This window comes from Falco cherrug, chromosome 2, assembly GCF_023634085.1.
Source record: "Falco cherrug isolate bFalChe1 chromosome 2, bFalChe1.pri, whole genome shotgun sequence".
Taxonomy (NCBI): domain Eukaryota; kingdom Metazoa; phylum Chordata; class Aves; order Falconiformes; family Falconidae; genus Falco; species Falco cherrug.
The window spans coordinates 59487782-59506399 of record NC_073698.1 but is presented as its reverse complement, the minus strand read 5'-3'; the positions used below and the strand labels follow the sequence as shown (position 1 = coordinate 59506399).

The 18618-nt window shown below is 40.1% G+C and overlaps 1 protein-coding gene across 2 annotated transcripts in view; it reads right to left on the bottom strand.

Annotated features, from left to right (window-relative positions):
• Positions 1 to 18143, bottom strand: part of TPP2 (tripeptidyl peptidase 2) — a 54855-nt gene extending 36712 nt beyond the window's left edge. Inside the window, exons 1-12 of one of the 2 annotated variants that reach the window (XM_055701899.1) lie at positions 17904 to 18143; positions 11447 to 11575; positions 9599 to 9694; positions 9081 to 9185; positions 8307 to 8431; positions 7428 to 7591; positions 5221 to 5375; positions 4131 to 4207; positions 3513 to 3640; positions 2841 to 2940; positions 539 to 687; positions 285 to 400 (exon numbers count right to left, since the gene is read on the bottom strand). In XM_055701899.1, coding sequence (XP_055557874.1) covers positions 285 to 400; positions 539 to 687; positions 2841 to 2940; positions 3513 to 3640; positions 4131 to 4207; positions 5221 to 5375; positions 7428 to 7591; positions 8307 to 8431; positions 9081 to 9185; positions 9599 to 9694; positions 11447 to 11575; positions 17904 to 18065 — 1506 coding nt within the window. In that variant the 5' untranslated portion in view covers positions 18066 to 18143. The remainder of the gene's footprint in view (positions 1 to 284; positions 401 to 538; positions 688 to 2840; positions 2941 to 3512; positions 3641 to 4130; positions 4208 to 5220; positions 5376 to 7427; positions 7592 to 8306; positions 8432 to 9080; positions 9186 to 9598; positions 9695 to 11446; positions 11576 to 17903) is intronic. The other variant, XM_055701900.1, reaches the window with a different exon arrangement.
• Between the last annotated feature and the right edge of the window lie 475 nt (positions 18144 to 18618).

The following is an 18618-nucleotide window of genomic DNA, read 5'->3' as shown; positions in this document are numbered from 1 at the left end:
TGTGGGTGACAAAACCCCACATCCAACTTTTATGTCCATACCTTTTTGATCAGTTTAAGAATGTGTTAACACATTTATTCTACAGTAACTCCATGCTGAAACTGAAAGAATTATCTCATTCCTCCCGCCCTCCCACTACATTCCCTTCTCCCTCGATTGTAGCTCAGAATCAAGTAGCACGGAGCAAAATGAGTAAGCTCATCTAGAAAGCTGCTCATTTTTTGTGGGTTAGGTTTTCACTGGTAGTTATTCATATTACGTTGGGTTTTTTTGCTAGAAAGTACCTGAATAACACCATGTCCTTGTGCAAATACTTCTATGTTCTCAGCTTTCACAGCAGTATTTTCTAAAGCTCTTCTGACAGAATGAACAGTGTAGTGAATATCATTAGCTTTGAGTCCTGAAATTAAAAATAAGGGTATTATTTGATACAACAAAAAACTGTAAAGTTACAGCAACTTTTTTTCTTTTTTGTTAAGGGGAAAAAGTATCTGATCTCTTAGGTTACGCATCCATATTTAACATTGTAGCACATTACCTGACAACACTAATGCAATGCCTCCACATGCATTGGGAGAAGACATGGATGTGCCATTCATGAGTTGTGTTCCTCGGAGAGTCCAGTTTGGAACAGAAGCAATAGCACCTCCTGGGGCACTGATACTTACTCCAAGGGCTCCATCAGTGCTAGTGTTAAAACAGAATGGTTGGAAAAACAAATATTTTTTTTCTGCACACTGTATCTTGAAATCATCTGTGCACTTAAATAATTTTAGCTTTAGAGAACATTCACAAGTATATTACTTCACTAAATCCATTAACCCATTAAATCCAAGAAAAAGCATACCACTAAATAGCAATTTAAAATGTCACATTAATCATCAGCTATGCCGGTTTTACAGTGGAAGTTTTCTAAACGTTCAGTCCTTCGATACTCTTCACCAGGCTTCAGTTTAGTCAGTGAAATACCTTCTGCGATTTGAATTAGAAAATGCATGCAAACAAACTTATTAAACATTTAAATAAATTAGTATTCTACATAGCCTATTTAACAGCTATTATTTTTAAAGAAAAATAGTACAAGGGAAAGTAAGACTATAAAAGATCCAAAACCCAAATCTCTAATTTTATACATTGCCACTTCACTACCAGGTCAAATTCTGAATTACAGTACAGAACCTAAGACAAGGAGACCTAGGGGAGAAGACAAAAAAAGGAACATCAAGAGGTGGATCAGGATCAGCTGGGGCTAAGCCATCTCTCTTTCTTGCCCAAGCATATTTAAGAATGGAGTGAGCGCCTATGGTGCAGTTAAAGCAGCATCTAGTTTTCACCTGTATGAGCCAGATACAGTCCATCTTCCTTGCTCTGGACAGACAAAAATTGCACCACTTGAATAAGGACAGCACTGTACCTGAAGCTATTAAGTTCTGTGGAGAGGCATGGTATTTTAGGGTATTTATATTCCACATTAACAGCTTCAATATACCTAAAATCTGTCTCAAACCAGAGTATTCAGTATGATACTGTAATGTAATGTTTGTATGTATTTTATGACAGCCCTATAAAACAGGTCTGTATCATGACATTTCTGGCCAAGAAGTGCTCAGAGTACCTGCCTGAAAGCCTCTAATGCGTACTCAGACAGACTGATGCCCTAGCCCAAGCCCGCTCTAGCAAAGTTTTAGGAACTCTCCAGTCACCTGCATGTTGCACCCTATACAAGAGGAATCCTATTTTCACCAGGCTTGTGCCTTTCAGCTGACAGATGTCTATTCCGACTATTTTACAACGCAAAGTGACAAAACACACAAACCGTAGTTTTTTTATATGAAGTCTGTATGTATGCTGATATTAACTACGATTCTTTCTCCCTTTCTCAGCTGAAAGCAGAGACCGTATTTCTCTTTTCCCTGCATGAAACATGACAATTCTGCATAAGGTTCTCTGAACAATATACTTGCCTGTAAATACACAAACACCATGACAGCTAACTTTAAAGACCAATGCTAATAGAGAAGTGTTTGCTATGTAATCAGTGAATAAACCAAAGACCAGGCTGAAGCTACGTTTTTTATTTTTTTCCCTTCATCCAATACTACTGTAGGCAAAACTACAAGAGACAGTATACAGTAACTCCACATTTCGCAAGAATTTCAGTCTAAACACAGGCAAGACCTCGGGAAGAGACACTATTCTTTTTTTCTTCTTTTAGCTACCACATTACTACCCACTGCTTCTGAGACATGACATGAAATAAAACCTGAAGTTTACATTGCCCCCAAATTTTCTTTTCTAGAACTTTGAGATAATTTTCAATAACATAAGGTAGAACAGCATTTTTTTCTGCCTACTCACAGTTCTACTGGACTCAAGCAAAATCCTCGAGTAAATTGTGCCATAATATGAATGTCACTGAAGCCAGAAGCAATACCACTAATAGTAACAGTATTTCTTTCAATTTCTAACACTAACAGAACAGTTAACTTCACCACACTAACTCAATTAAATAAACACTCTGGGAAACAAAATCCTTTGAAAAAATAGAACTCAGAAAACCCACCAAATGTCTGAACAACTTTTCAACAACTTTTATCATCTCTGAATAGGTTTGTGCTTATCAAATACACTTTCCTGAAACGTATGGGTTGTGCCGAGGCAGTTCTCCCTCCCTAGGCATTCTAGAGCCCAATATACAAAAGCCAAGAACAACAGGTTACCTATGCTCTTCCCATGGAAAAGAAACACTTTTATTCTGGTATTAATGACCAGGTTTTTAGATCCTGAATTATATAATCTGAAGCCTGAAGTAATGAATTTGTTCTTGTAGTATAACCTACCTAGGCCCTCTGGATGACCAAGTATATTGATTTGCTGGCAGTTTTTCTCTTAAAGAGTATTCAGCAACCATCATGTCAGGTGATACATAGGCACCAACACCTGTCAAAAACATTCAAGCATTTCAGATGTACAATTAATTTTTATTGAAAGTGAAAATAAAATATTTCTCTTTTTTAAATTCAGTACTAGAAGACTTTTTGCTTCATATTTAAGAATGGAAACACACATTTTTCATCTCATCAAATCCAGACATTTTTACAAATGCAACTTTTACAAGTTACATTCACCAGCAGCAACAGTCTAAGTAAAGTCGTGGGTTCAGACATTTACAATTTAAAAAAATAATCTTGGAATCTTCAAACAGGTCAGACCACAAAGACTTCTTTTGCAAATCTTATACAAAGCCACATCAAATCAAGACCATTCACCACCTACCTGTTTCCTACATGAGTAAGGTCTTGAATTGTAAGAAAGTAACAATCTAACTTTACTCACCTAACTGTACAGCAAGTGCCTCCCTCATAATTAATCTTGCAGCCCAATAGTCCTTGATACTTTTTTAGATTTAGTTCAGCAATCAACCAGGATCTCAAACATGTAATATAACTACAAAACTTGAAAAGACAGAAGCTGAAGACTGTCAAAATTTTTTCTCAAAACAAACTGTTTACCTATTACACTAGATGTAGTTCCACCAGGACATCCTACTGTAGAAAGGCAAGGGCCGTTATTTCCTGCACTTGAAACATAGATTACGTTGTGTTTCCACACTGCTTCATTAATAACTTCACAAATTCTCCTGATGTAAGAGAAAAAAAAAAAAAGTAATTAACAGCATTGCCTTCATCCCACAGGACAAAACTCCCATTTCTAGTAGAACCTCTGTGACCAGCCACAGAACAAAGAATATTACACAGCCTGCTTCCCACACCTTGTAGAGGCAGTTCTAGTAGAAGTTGACCACAAAAAAATACCTTCTGGTTTTAAAAAGGAGCAACAGTTATGTAGCAATAATAAATTTCAAAAAAACCCCACAGATTACGTGGTGTTCCAACTACAAAAAACTTATTATTCTAAAATATTTTTTGTATTATAGATCAACAGTACTTGTATCAGGTTTACTTAAATTCCAAAGATTGTTAAAAATATAATGCAACAGTTTAATATATATGAGTCACTTAGGCCTGGATAACTTATTCTTACTGACAGTTCATTTATACAGAGCTCAACAAATCTATTTTAGCATCACAGAAATGGAATTACTTTGTATCAATCACAGCAGTACTTACCCAGAATTTGGCCAATGTGTCGCCTCTCCATAGCTGTAGTTGACAAGATCACATTTGTATTTTATTGCTTCTATCATCTGATAAAGTAAAAGTCAAAATACATACTAGTCATAGAATAAGTCACTTAAGGAATGGTTAAAAACATCTGCTTAAACTGATCTGCTACAGATGTAAGAAAAAGGAATAAATTTCTTTTGACTCTACAATAGTAAGTAATTTACTTCAGTCAGTTAAGTGGCATTTTCCCAGTGAACAAACAGAACAAAACCACCCACTTTCTGAAGTCTTACTCTTGCCATGTTCCAAGCTATATATTAAGACACTATCCTAAAAAAACCCCTGCAGACATCACTAGTCTTGTCCAAAGTGTGTGTCCTCTAGAACATAAAAAATTCTCCATTCCTGTGCAGTTCGGTTAAATTCCCAAAAGTCAAAAATGTTATTGTACATCTTCATGTTACTATAGCAAGATATTGTATTTTTGGCCCATTTAATCTTCTACTTTCAGTTCCTTTTCTTGCGTAAAAATTTTCCCTGTCAACTCACTGTATAGAAAAGGTCTTGGACCTGTCATTATTAAAAAGGAATGACATTTTTCCCTCACTCTTAAGAAACAGACTTAAAACAAATGCAGCCACATGGGTAGATACTAGTATCTATTCTAGATTTATTTAAGTATACAAGTATTCTATAGTTATTTAAGTAACTATAAAAGAAATACACTCACAGCACAGAGTGAGGAACTGTAAATAAGCAAACAAGTAACTTTACCCATGCATCAAGCTCGCCAGACACACTGCAAATCTGTCAGTCTGAAAAACCTAAGTACTCTATGCAACAGAAGTCTTGTTTTCTATTAAAACATTAGTCTTAAGATATATTCTAGTTGGTTTTGCAGGGTTTTTTGGTTGGTTATTTTTGTCTGTTTAGGATTTGGGGGTGGGGTGAGGTTTTGTGTTTGGTTGTTGAAATATTTTTGTTGGAAATACTGTAGAATCATGCACACAGCCTATAAAGCAAGTAGAACAGAGAATGTTCTACAATTCAGTCACACTGCTGAATTTAATCATTTATTCAGTAAAATACTCACAGCTCTTATTAGACCAGTGCCAGTTTCCATTGTACCTAGTCTTGTATCACCAATCTTGATTGCAAGAATCTGAGCTCCAGGAGCCACACCATTTCTTTCTGGTTCTTCTGGAAAGTACCCAGCTGCAATACTAGCTACGTGTGTTCCATGTGCTCCTGAGCAAATGAAAAGTTGTATCACTGTATTTATATGTATCACTTAATTTATACAAATGTAATGCACTACAGCTCAACTTTCACATATTGAGCTGTAAGTTTATAAATCCACTCAGTGGCCAGTCACAAACGGTGTTCCCCAGGGCTCACTCCTGTTTAATACTTTCTCAGTGACCTGGGCAAGGGGATCAAGTGCACCCTTGCTAAGTTTGCAGACACCAAGTTGTCGGGGGGAGTGTCGACCTGCTTGAGGGCAGGAAGACACTGCAGCAGGATCTGGACAGGCTGGATCAACAGGCTGAGGCCGACTGTGAGGTTCAACAAGGCTCAGCGCCAGGTCCTGCACTTGGGTCACACCAACCCCACGCAGCGCTACAGGCTTGGGGAAGAGCGGCTGGAAAGCTGCCTGGTGGGAAAGGGCCTGGGGGTGCTGGCTGATGGCTACCTGAACATGAGCCAGCAGTGTGCCCAGGTGGCCAACAGCATCCTGGCTTGTGTCAGAAACAGTGTGGCCAGCAGGACCAGGGCAGTGATTGTCCCCCTGCACTCAGCACTGGTGGGGCTGCACCTCAAATCCTTGTTCAGTTTTGGGCCTCTCAGTGCAGGAGGGACACTGAGGCGCTGGAGCATGTCCAGAGAAGGGCAATGGAGCTGGTGAAGGGTCTGGAGCACAAGTCTTGTGAGGAGCTGCTGAGGGAGCTGGTGGTGTTTAGCCTGGAGAGAAGGCGGCTGAGGGGGGACCTTATCGCTCTCTGCAACTACCTGAAAGGGGCTGTAGGCAGGTGTACTCTTCTCCCAAGTAACAAACGACATGACAAGAGGAAACTGCCTCAAGTTGCACCAGAGGAGATTTAGATTGGATATTAGGAAAAACGTCTTCACCAAAAGGGTTGTCAAGCATTGGGACAGGCTGCCCAGGGAGGTGGCTGCGTCACCATCCCTGGAGGTATCTAAAAGATGCATAGATGTGACACTTAGGGACATGGTTTAGTGGTGGACTTGGTAGCATCAGGTTAATGGTTGGACTCTATCTTAACGGTCTTTTCCAACCTGTGAGTCTATAAAATGAGCCCAGCGTTCAAATAATTTCATTTAATAAATGTCATATTATACTAATAAAAAAAAATAAAGCCATAAGCAGCAATCTGCAAAATAAAAGTTTTTTGATGGGAGAAAGGAGGCAGCTGACAGAAAAAGGCAGTATTAAGTAACTTTTTTAGTGCAATTAAGTCAAAAGGCTTAACATTTCTTACTCAAAGTTATGAAAATTGTGTCCGAGATGACTCAGTGCAGATTAAGAAAAAAAGTTAGAAATAAACCCACACAAGTAGTACACAAAAGAATCTCTCAAAAAAATTACCAGCAATTTAGAAACCAGAACTGCTTCTACAGTTCTGCTGAGATGGGATAATTTCATGAGAAATTGAGAGCATTTTTCAAATCAAATACATCCATACCACCTTAACCACTGAGGATGCTTCCAAAACAAAACATGACTATATGAAGAATACACAAATATGGGTTCGGAACGGTTGAAGCTACAGATATACTGACACCTGCCATCACAAAAAGAGTTTATCCAAACTGAAATATAGATCAACACCTCTTTTGCTCATGGATGTCTCATTTAAGATTCTTAAATTGTTAAATTGCACAAGCACAAAGGACAGTAGCTTAAAAAAAAAAATTTAAAAAAAAATCACCACCCTATATTTACGAAACAAAACAAAAAAGGTACATTGAAAGAAGGTGATCTCTAGTTTAGGCTTTAAGATGCAGGAACATCTTAAAGCAGTACCTAAGCTTACACGTTCTATGTGTACAATTATATATGAACACAAGTTGACCCATTTCAGCCAAAATACAAGCAAGTTTGGTAACGTGCTGTCATTATAGGTTTAGTTCAGGAAATGATAGCCATAGTAATGAACGCTGTATTCAGACAGCTGCTTTGAGCTACCCGGAGTATCAGAATCAGGAACCCAACATAAATTGCTGCTTTCCACAATTCTTGCTCAGCAGCAAAATTTTCTTAGGATTACTTTCATTTACCTCCACTTGTCACAATAGAAAGAAGGTTTCCATCATCATATATATTCACAGAATAATTCAGCATCTCAGATGTTCCAAAAGATCCATATTCCTGTGCCTCTTTATAGGTTCTCAGCACCGTACAGCTAGTTAAGTCACCACTCTCACTTGTATCTATGCAGGCTCTGTTGACAAAGAAAAACGCAATTTTCCAGCTGCTGTAAACTTTTAGTTATCTCCCCCTGTCCCCAGTAAAAAGCACCACAATGACCTCAAGAAGTCTGGTGCTGTGTTTATGGTATGTTACCTTTAAGTCACTATTTTTAAAGCTAGTTGTTTACACTTCGATTCAGAAACTACAAAGAACTCTAAATAAACTGATTTCAAATGTTCCTAAATTCAAATAAACCTGTCTTTGAAAAACATGCATACAGAAGTTCAGGCAATTTCTTCAAGGAAGAAATTTTACTAAAGCTAGCTGTTCAGTGCTGGTACACAAACTTCTTACATAACAGTCTTATCCAACTGTTTTGTATGGTGCGCATCATCATTCAAGAAAAGTGCCATGTTACATCCTGAAGTTTATCCAAAGGCTTGTTTTTGCTTTGTTTTTTTTTCCCCATGACCATCACCAATGGATACTCAAAGCAATTTTACTCTGACTCAGGAAAACCCTGTAAGCTTACACTTTATATCACGCTGTTTTAAACTTCATTCTATCCCATCTCATTTGGGACTTGAACTTTGTCATGAAATTCAAGTGATACAGCAGGATTATTTTAAAGCAAAAAATATTTAAGACCTCTATAACGAGGGTAGATGTAAAAGTTAACACAGTCTTCAATGCAAGCTGTTGTTTTATGTGGAGAACAAGACAATTTTGACAAGTTAGGCATTTACCTCCAGGTGTCACCATCATTCCATACTAAACAATCATATACAGGGCCAGGATCACTATATTTTTTCTCAAAAGAATTCAACAATTCCACTTGATTTTGAAGTTCTTCCTTTATTAGCTTATTTACCTAATAAGGCAACAAAAATACAGTTAAAGTATTTCTAAAATTATTACAAGTTAGGTAATCCTATATTCCTTTCTGATGCTATACATTTGTTCCATTACTTCATCAAGAATTTAAGACTACCCTAGGAGTCTCAGACATCTGGACGTTCAAAGGTCTTCAACGGCACACTATTTATTTTGGTCTACTATGAATAACTATTTCCAATGTCTATAATTGGTAATACTTAAAGCCTTCATGTTGTTTTGGGTTTTTTTAACATATCGTTAAGTGATTCAGAAGTGACCTGAGCTATTTCTGGTATTTCATTGTAGTACCTAGTTTACAAAAGAAAGGATATATTTAGAAGATTACAGTTTTGACAACAGCAAGGATGACAGCCTCAAAAGGAGCATGATTTATTAAAAATAAAACTTACTAAAAATATGCTACAAAGTAATACCCTTTTCATATTTGACAACAATTTTAGAAAGCTAACACACTAAGCAAATCAACCAACCACCCATCTACAGACTTTTACAATTAATCAGAGGATACACTGGTAAGTTATCTACCAAAACAATCACAAGTATCTTTCCTTCACTCATCTAATAAAATATTTTATTCCTCTCAACCAGTAACGGATTATTGCAAAGTTTAGACGTATACAAACCTGGGAGGGAGAGCTATGAGCAGCATTGAATTCTTCTTGTTTCCTACAGGCCTCTGCTAGAGCCAGTCTGTGAACAGGATCCCAGAGCTTCTCCTTGCGTTCCTTCTGTAAAATAAAACCATGTTCCTCAATACATTGAAAAATATGTATACAAAGTATGAAGACTACAAAAACAATTTGAAAATTCCGATTTGAGAGACAATGGCTAAAAAAGTTCAGTACAATACTATAAATAAACTTCAATTGCCACTCAGGAAAAAGGAAGGGGTATCAATAACTTCTAGACTTTTTGCCTCAATGGACCACTGTGAGGAGGGCCACCTCCTGTTTTTCTGAAAAAAAATCACAGAAGAAATGGATCATGTCAACACTAAACAAAAAATCAGTAAGAGAATAACCCTCAACTAGCTAGCAGCCTACATGTGTTAGCAAATCACACAGTACAGTTTCCTTGAAAAACTTAAGAATCAGAACACTAAAATATGATTATACACCAGAAGCAAAATGTAATTTCTTACCTGAATCCTTTCCTTAAGAGCTTTAGGATAAATATCATAGCCATTTTTTATGCCAATGTGATATCTGCCTGAAGGATTTACCCAGTTTGCAGGAATCTGCAGAAAAGTGTATTCAGAAATAGGTGAACTAATGGTGTAAAAAAAAAAAAAAAAAACCCAAACAACAACATCCACAAATAAGTCAACACTGTGGAAGAGAACTTAGCAGAACAGACTTGCAAATATCGCCAATTTCTTGTCTTCATGAAGTAACTACTGCACTAAGTTTCAACAACATGACATGGCGATTTCAATCGAGCTCCAAAGGAATCAGTACCAATTAATGTGACACTGCCATTGAACACCTTAAAGTATCAGTTGCCCTTTTTGTAACATACAGCCCCAGCAGTGCCTTTATCAGGTAGAGGTCTGAAGAAATAATAGTACTATAAATGAAAAGAAGCACCCTAGTATGAAGCGGTATTATGGTTAGAGGTCATGACAAACATCTAAATGCCCAATTTCCTATCTTGCTGCAGCTTAGACTCTCAATACATCAGATACACCATTCCTAGTAACAACAGCAAAAAGAGCAACAGATTCACCCTTACAATCATATTCTGTGCAAAATTCGCAAGAAAGCAAATAGCATGGAGAGATTCAAAGATTTGATACCCCCATATCACCTCATCAATCTAACCAGCCAGTCAAGAACATGTCAGTAACATCAGCTGTTCTACATAGCTGAGACCTCTACCAGATCTCATTGTATTCCTTCTGAGAACTCTACACCATTTCTGTTCTATTTATAGTGAGAATGCAGCGAGCCTACAAGTAATTCCTCACAGACTTTTCATTCTCTAGAACTATTTAGCGTGAGCTTAAAATTCCTTTTGTAGTTCAGCCAAATGTAGAAAATACTAGAACTTTTAAAGACAGAACCATGTCTGATATTTTTAGAACGTGTTGGCCTGTTTTCCTCAGCCAACTTCCAAAACCTTATCAGATACCGATTTGAACAAAGAATAATTAAATGACTACAAAGCCCCCAATAAAACTCTATACACACTCCCATTCAACTATAGAGAATATTCAACATAAAGATACATGAAAGAAATGTCAAGCAAACCATATGAAGATGAGCAAATGCAGTATTAGTTTTGGATAGTATCTGATGTGCTGGTTTTGGCTGGGATGAAGTTTATTTTCTTCATACTAGCTAGTATGGGGCTGTTTTGGATTCTTGATGAAAACAGTTTGTTAAGGCATAGACATTTTGGCTATTGCTGTGCACAGCGTCAAGGCCTTTTCTTCTTCTCACCCCACCCCACCAGGGAGCAGGCTGGGGGTACACAAGAAGCTAGGAGGGGACACAGCCAGGACAGCTGACCCAAACTCACCAAAGGGATATCCCATACCGTATGACCTCATGCTCAGCATATAAAGCTGGGGGAAGGAGGCATGTTTGGAGGCATGCTGTTTGTCTTTCCAAGTAGCCGTCCCACATGATGGAGCCTTGCTTTCTCAGATACGGCTGGACACCTACCTGCCCAATTGGAAGCAGTAAATGTATTCTTTAGTTTGCTTTGCTTGTGTATGCAGCTTTTGTTTTACCTATTATTACCCGTCTTTACCTCAACCCACAAGTTTTCTTACTTTTATTCTTCCAATTCGCTTTCCCGCACCCTGCTGGGGTGGGGGGTGGGGGGAGCGAGCGAGTGGCTGTGTGGTGCTTAGCTGCCAGCTGAGGTCAAACCACAACATCTGGTTAAAAGGAAGTTGTGCAGAAACCAGAACAGGTGCTAAATCTGTTGTTAAATAAGAAAGAAAAAGATGCCCAGTGGTGTCTCTATACCACCAAATACTCACCTTTAAAGTTCTTCCAGAAAGACCAGTAATCTCCCCATCTTTAGGTTCTACAATGGTAGATGTAGTTACATCACCACTGCCTGTTGTATCAATTATATCAATTATCTTCGGTTTCCCATCAGTTGTTATCTGAAAATATGAACAGAGAAAACCTGAAAATGTAGTTGATTACCCTTCAGGTACCTACCTGGTATTTCCAGGTTTATTAATAAAAATACCAACTAACTTTCTTAAGCACCCAACCTTTAACTGAAGGACATAAAACCAACTTGAAACTAAATTTTCAGTGAACTAAGAGCAATGTGTGCATCCTTCTGGTTACATAAATTCAGGAACCTATTTGTAAAAAGGGTTTGGAAGAGAAACACGTTACAACATTGTATTAATAAAGCCCAGGCACCTCAATATAAATCCAAGACTACATTTGCAAAACTATTTACAAAAACTATTTGTGTTCAAATTATTTGCTGCACTGCTTCTACACCACCAAACTTTACAGTAATGACTGCACAACTAACAAAGTAAAAGGTACTGAATGAAGTACATGCACTCACAAGTTTAAGTCCTAACTGAGCTTAAACTAAAAAGGAACACAAATCACCATGATCTTATTTTTCCTGTTTCAAGGATACTGATTCATGTTTTAAACAATCTGAAGTGTTAGCAGCTATGGCTATATGCACCTAATACTGTACAAGGAGTATTTCCACTAGGGTGAGGAGAAAGAGAGCTGCCTAGCTAAGAAGAGTTTATGAGCATAAATTTAAAGCCTCCTCAAATTAAATGAAAACTAGCCCTGATAGATTTTACATTAGCTGCAGGGAACCAAATAACATCAAAAAAGAAACCACTAACCTACCTGAAGTTATTTTCACCTAGAGGAACCTTCTACACATTTACCAAGAGGAAGATTAGTATTTTTAAACTTTATTTAACATTACACAAAAATACTCAATGTTATCTTCTTGTAATGACATGCTTCATCTAGTAGGTATTGTATGAGTTTATTCATCAAATAAACTACGCTCCATATAAAGCAGCATTTGCTGGAAGAGCAAAATGAATCCAGAGGGATGAAACACTTCTTGTGAGGACAGACAGAGAGAGTTGGGGTTGTTCAGCCTGGAGAAGAGAAGGTTCTGGGGAGACCTTATTGCAGCCTTTCAATACTTAAAGGGGGCTTACAAGTAAGATGGAGAGAGACTTTTTAATAGGGCCTGTAGTAACAGGACAAGGGGTAGTGGTTTTAAAGAAAAAGAGGGTAGATTTAGACTAGATATAAGGAAGAAGTTTTTATGATGAGGGTGGTAAGACACTGGAACAGGTTGCCCAGAGAGGTGGTAGATGCCCCATCCCTGGAAACATCCATTCAGGTTGGATGGTGCTCTGAGCAACCTGATTTAGTTCAAGATGTCCCTGCTCATTGCAGTGGAGGTGAACTAGATGACCTTTAAAAGATCCCTTCCAACCCCATCTATTCTATGACTATGAATCGGCCGTATGCACCTATTTTCACAGTTCTACGTTAAAGATTGCGTTGAAAAAAGAAATCAATAATTTCCTCAACACCTCCTACACACTACAATGAAAGTGAAGAAGCTTCTTGTTCAGAAAAGCAGCAACATTTGCTGCTTTCTACCATTTAAATATTTGGTATTGTTATCATTATCCTCCACCAATAATTCTGATGCTAAACATAATGTATATGGCAGGTAGTTTTGCTGAAATCATGCTCAGGAATTGCGACTTCTGCTCCTGGAAGTTAACATGATCAAGCTGTTTCATAAAAGTCACTCTGTTGCTGCCATAAAGACAAGGGTCAAGCTTTTATCATGCCTCCACAAATAAATACTCCCAAGGTGTCAAATGCTCATGGTTTTGGTTTTTTTTTTTTTTAAAAAAAAAGGCCACAACAAAAAAACACAACCCCCAAAAAACTCCCTGAAACACACAAAAAAACCATCTCTACAAATCCAAACAGAAAAATAACTAGCAACCTTGCTCCACAAATAAAGGCAGGTTAAAACAGCTAAAAAAAAAACCAAACAAAAAAACCACCAACCCCCAAAATCCCAAACTAACAGCAACCACAGAAAAGGATGTTTATTTAATTTCCAAGAAGGTGATAAACACTTCTTTTAAAGAGGCTTGCTAAGGAAGAATTTCCATTACAGAAGCCAACATTCTTTCCACTCTTTCTCTGTTCACAGAAATTCATGTTTAGTTAGGAAAACTGTTAGTTAACCTAGTAAAACATCTACTGAATAGTTACACACACAGCAGTGAAAATTTACTTGGAAAACACAGTATGTAGGCACTCAAACCATGTAATTTTCTAGCATTTGTAATTAATGCCTTCATATGCCAGTCTCCTCTCACAGAGAAGTCAAGACCTGCTCCAATAATAAAGCAACTGCAAGCCAAACCTGAGATTATCAGAACTGGCCATTTTTCGGTATGCCTTTAATCAGAGTGACTTATTCGGCGATCAAAGCACAAGAAAACATGAATGAAAATGTAATCCAAGATGACTTGTTTGAAGTAGACAAGTTATACTGCAACAGGTGGCCAGAACACAGATTTATGCTGTAGCAAGCTTGGGTAGTTTTGAAAGTTGTTTCCTAGCCAGGAAGGCAACCCACAAGTCCTACACTATATGGCTCTTTGCCTCTTAGCTGAATTGCGGGTCCACACATGCATGTGAGTTTATACAACTGGAATCAACAAACCTGAGTCTTTCAGTCAGACACAAGAAACTCAGAGTTTCAGGTGCAAAGGCCCAAGGTTCAGTTCCTAATGGCAATGACCTAAACAGGGTCATGGTCATTTAGTGCAAGTAACTGATATGGCTGCTTCTGCTGACATGAACCACTGTTTGGCATACTGCCTACCAGTAGTAATGCTACAGTGAAACCCAAAGAGTTAGCTGGGTTTTCCTTTTCAAGTCTTGTCATTCTGAGGGGGGGGGGGGGGGAATAAAAATAGAAAAATTTTAAAAATCAAATGAAGTTGATCAGTTCTCTTGTGAACAGAAAAATCCTGAAGTAATAAATTCATTACAGAGAGAAGACACTTCTAGTACTCTTCACATTAAAATTCAAAATATGAAAACTTTTATACACTATAAAATATTTTTAATCGTATTTATAACAAAATCCCCAATTCCACCTTTAATATGATGGTTTACCTACAGCCATTTGCAGAAATAACACAAAATTATTTTGTTGCTTATACATTTTAGTATGAAGTTTGAAAAACATACTTTCAAATTAGCTCTGACTTTGTAAAACATAAATTAGTAAATTAAGCACATTAAAAATAATCTATCTGCATAATCCTTGCAGGTGATCAGTATAACAGAAGTAGAGGAGCACCTGTATCTGTGACAATCCCAAAGGAAAAGCCAGATGCATTTGAGCATTTTTTTGCCAAGCCATATGACGGTACTGATCCCAACCAACAGCTATTGCAGCAATAAGAGATGAACAAGCACTTTGGTCACAGGACAGCTGATCATCATCACAAATAATTTTAAAGCAATTTTTTTTTTAACTCAGTGCTGAAAAGCAAGTCAAACCACACTAGCTGCTACTGCTAAAAGGTTCTCATAAAAGTACAAGCTAATTTTAGTAAACAGTAAATCCAACAGGCACTTCACAAAATAAGCAAAAGCGCAGGAAGCAAGAAGAGCAGAGTTACCTATCGTAAAATATAAGAAGTGACAACAGCAACAGGAAAAGGACAGGGTGGGGTTGAACAAAGACTGTATGTACACAACCGCAACACTCCATTAAACATACCTTATCTCCTCACCTAAAATTTCATCAGTTGCTGTGCCTTAATAAGGCATTACAAACCATGACTTGGCAGATAGGAAATAGATTCTACCAAGAAGGCTGAGAAGGGAAATAACTAGCACAAAAAAAGTAGACAAGCTGAACTTTACAGCTGGCATGAACAGGTGGAATGTAAAGCTAAGGGAAGGTGAGGTGAAAAGAGTTCCCTAGAGGGCACTGGCTACAAAATACAAAAGATTCAGAAAGAAAAGGAAAGTATGTACAAGCTGGATTAACAGTTTATGTGGCAAAGCAAGCCAACCAATAGAAAAATTAAATTGATGTAAGAAGGTCTGTTAAGTCTCCCCTATAGCAGCAACTGTCAATGGAAGAATATAAACATACCAGTACTTAAGTCTGTCCCCAAATCTTTTTTGTTCCTCACTAAGTGATCATGTGCTATTCATTTATGGTGTCAGTGTTTACAAACGAAAGCATAACACCAACAAACAAAGGAACCCTACCCAGGAATGAGACACTAGGCAGCAAAACATGAACTGTTTTGTCTTCACCAAGAAGCCTACTATATTCAAAACAGGGTAACTCATTTTGGCTTGTAGTCATTAATGACAAAGTTGAACTCAAAGTTGTAATACCTACCGGCCTTGCCACATATGCCTTCTCTTCCCTCTAAGCAACTGACTCAGTTCTCATAGATCTAAGTCCATGTCAGGCCAAGAACTGACAATAAGACTGACCATAAGAAAAAGCAGCAACAGAGAAGACAGGGGCATAAAAAAAAAAATAAAATTGTCCCAAGGTTAGAAACTACTTGCCACAGTACAGCTATGCTGTCTCGCTGTCTGTGCTTAGGACACTACCTTATTCCATGGAGGCAAAATGTAAACTGCCCAATATTCCACAGATAGAGGAGTAATTTCAAATTCCCTGTACCCTGTCCAAAAAGCCTCCCCATTCTGTAGGTCAGCAAGTAGTCAAAGTCAGGTAAGTGGGCAGTGTGGAAAGAGCACACAGGTTCTTCACACGCTTCTCTTAACACTCCTACAAATTCACTCTCACCCGTTGCAAGATTAAATCCACATGCACATCCCCCCACTAAGAGTTCTCTAAAATCTTTTACTTCGCTGCCTGAAATGTCATCCTCCACATAAAGAAAATAGGTGAAGAAAACTGGTATGGTCAACAATGAGGTCATGAGGGTTCATACATACACCTTATGAGCTTTGGGTTACCTATCTCAGAACAAAGCTTCCCTCTACTGCCCATAAACTTTTGTTGTTGGTTTTTTTGTTCACCACTTCTCATCTGTAACCTCTAGAGACTTAGGTTTTTTGCTTTTCTGTGTGAAACTTCAGAACTATGCACAACCCATTTATATTCACATCTTTCTAATTGTCTTTTACTACTTGCTGGTCTGCACACGGTATTATCTTGTTTGCTTTCTAGCTAGCTTTCTTTAAGCTTCCCAATTACTATTTCACTTACACACAACTTTTTGCCAATAGCACTACTTTCAGTTTAAATCAATTGAAGTTACAGCTGTCAAGTCCCTCCTTCCACCCAACTTGTTCTCTTCTCTCATCCTTTGCCTTACCTGAACCACGTACGGAGTCATTTCAGAACACTGAACTAAAAATCCACAGGGTTAGTTAGGTCCCTGTCCTAGGTCACTTTAATATCTGCACCTGTGCCAAAGGGCAGAAACCAACACAGGCCCTGCTCAGTTAAAATAAAAAAAAAAAAAAAGATGCAGTATCCGAGCAAGTTACATACAATTCTCTGATCATTTCTCAAAGCTTCCTCTGCCACATCAAGAAATTGGAAGCTGCAGTGACACAGAAGGCCACATACAAAACTGAACAATAAAGATATGTTAAGAGACAAGAGTTAAGAAGAAATAAGGAAGTGCTGAGAAGCGCCAAAGTTAAAGTCACATACACAGGAATTTACTAAACTGAGATCAAGGCCATGAAGGCAATCACTGTGCAGTCTGAGCTACAAAGCTGGCAGATCCAAAACCAGCTGGCAGAATCAAGTTTGATACAGATTGTTATTGCGATACAACGCGTGAAAAATACACTGAGGAAGAGGTATGCAAATTTTGCCAGAAATACACTTCTCATGTAAAAGATCTATGCAGCTGTTTGTAGCCTCAAACTACCTACTGTTGAAGTAACGCTAAGGTTCAACAAAAATACAAAGTATACTTTTATAACGCGTTCTACGTGAAAGAAGGTAACCAAGGAGACTTAAGTACCATACAACGCCTGCGAATGGCTTAAAAGGAGGATCCTTACGGAGACACCCGAAGGGACCGGTGCGGAGACCCTGCCTACAGGGTTCCCCCGCCCTCCCGCACCAGAGCCCACGCGAACGCACACTTAGCGGCGACCGTAAGCAAACAGACCCGCAGCGAGCCCCCGGGACAGCCCTTCAGGGGCCTCCCCCGCCCTCGACGACGCCTGGGGCCGCCCGGGGGCCATGGCCGCTCCCGCACTAACGCCCCATCCCCGCTCCCATAACCGCTCCCCGCCCCCCCGGCAGCGCGGCCGCCACCACGCCACGGGGCAGCCCGGCAGGGCCCGGGCGCCCCCCCACCGCTCCCCGCCGCCGTGACTCAGGGCCGCCGCCGGGAGCGGCTCCTCCCCGCTGCCCGTTACCTGCATGCCCGGCGCCCCTGGGTCCACGCCGGTGTCCAGCACAGCTAGCAGAACCCCCCGCCCATCGAAATCGGGGAAGCGGGCGAGGAAGGCGGCAGCACCCGTCTCCTTCTTGGGCAGGAGACCGTGGAAAGGGAACGGCTCCTCCATGGCGGCCGCCATAGCGGGAAGGGAGACGGGTCCGCGCGACGCCAGAGCGCAGCCGGCGGCAGCACGGGAGAGGCCGAGGCGCGGCGCATGCGCGGTGCCGCCGCACCAATCCGCGGGGAGGCGCACCCTCTCGCGGCCAGAAGCGCGAGAGCGCCGGGACTAAACCGACCAATGGAGCCGCGCGGTGGCGGCAGCTAATCAGAGGAGCGATGTGCTCCACGTGCCAGACCCCGGGGCGGGCTGCGGGCCCGAGGGGGTGCGGCGGGCGCAGGGCGTGTGGCGCGGGGCGGGGAGCGCGGGGCCGCGTACGGCAGCGGCGGGAGGGGGGCCAGTAGCCCCCTCCCAGGGTTGCCGGCCTGGGGTGGCGGGCGCCTTCGAGCCCCGCTGCCCGGCGGACCTTACGGCCGTGGCCTCCTCGGGGGGGCCGGTCCCGCCTCAGGGCCGCTGCCCGGCAGCGGCCTGTAGCGGTGGCAGGTGGCCTCCCTCCCTCTCAGGCCCGCTGAGGGAACGTGCCTGTGCAGCAGCGCCGGGGTGCGCAAAAACCTCGAGTCGGAATCTGAACCGA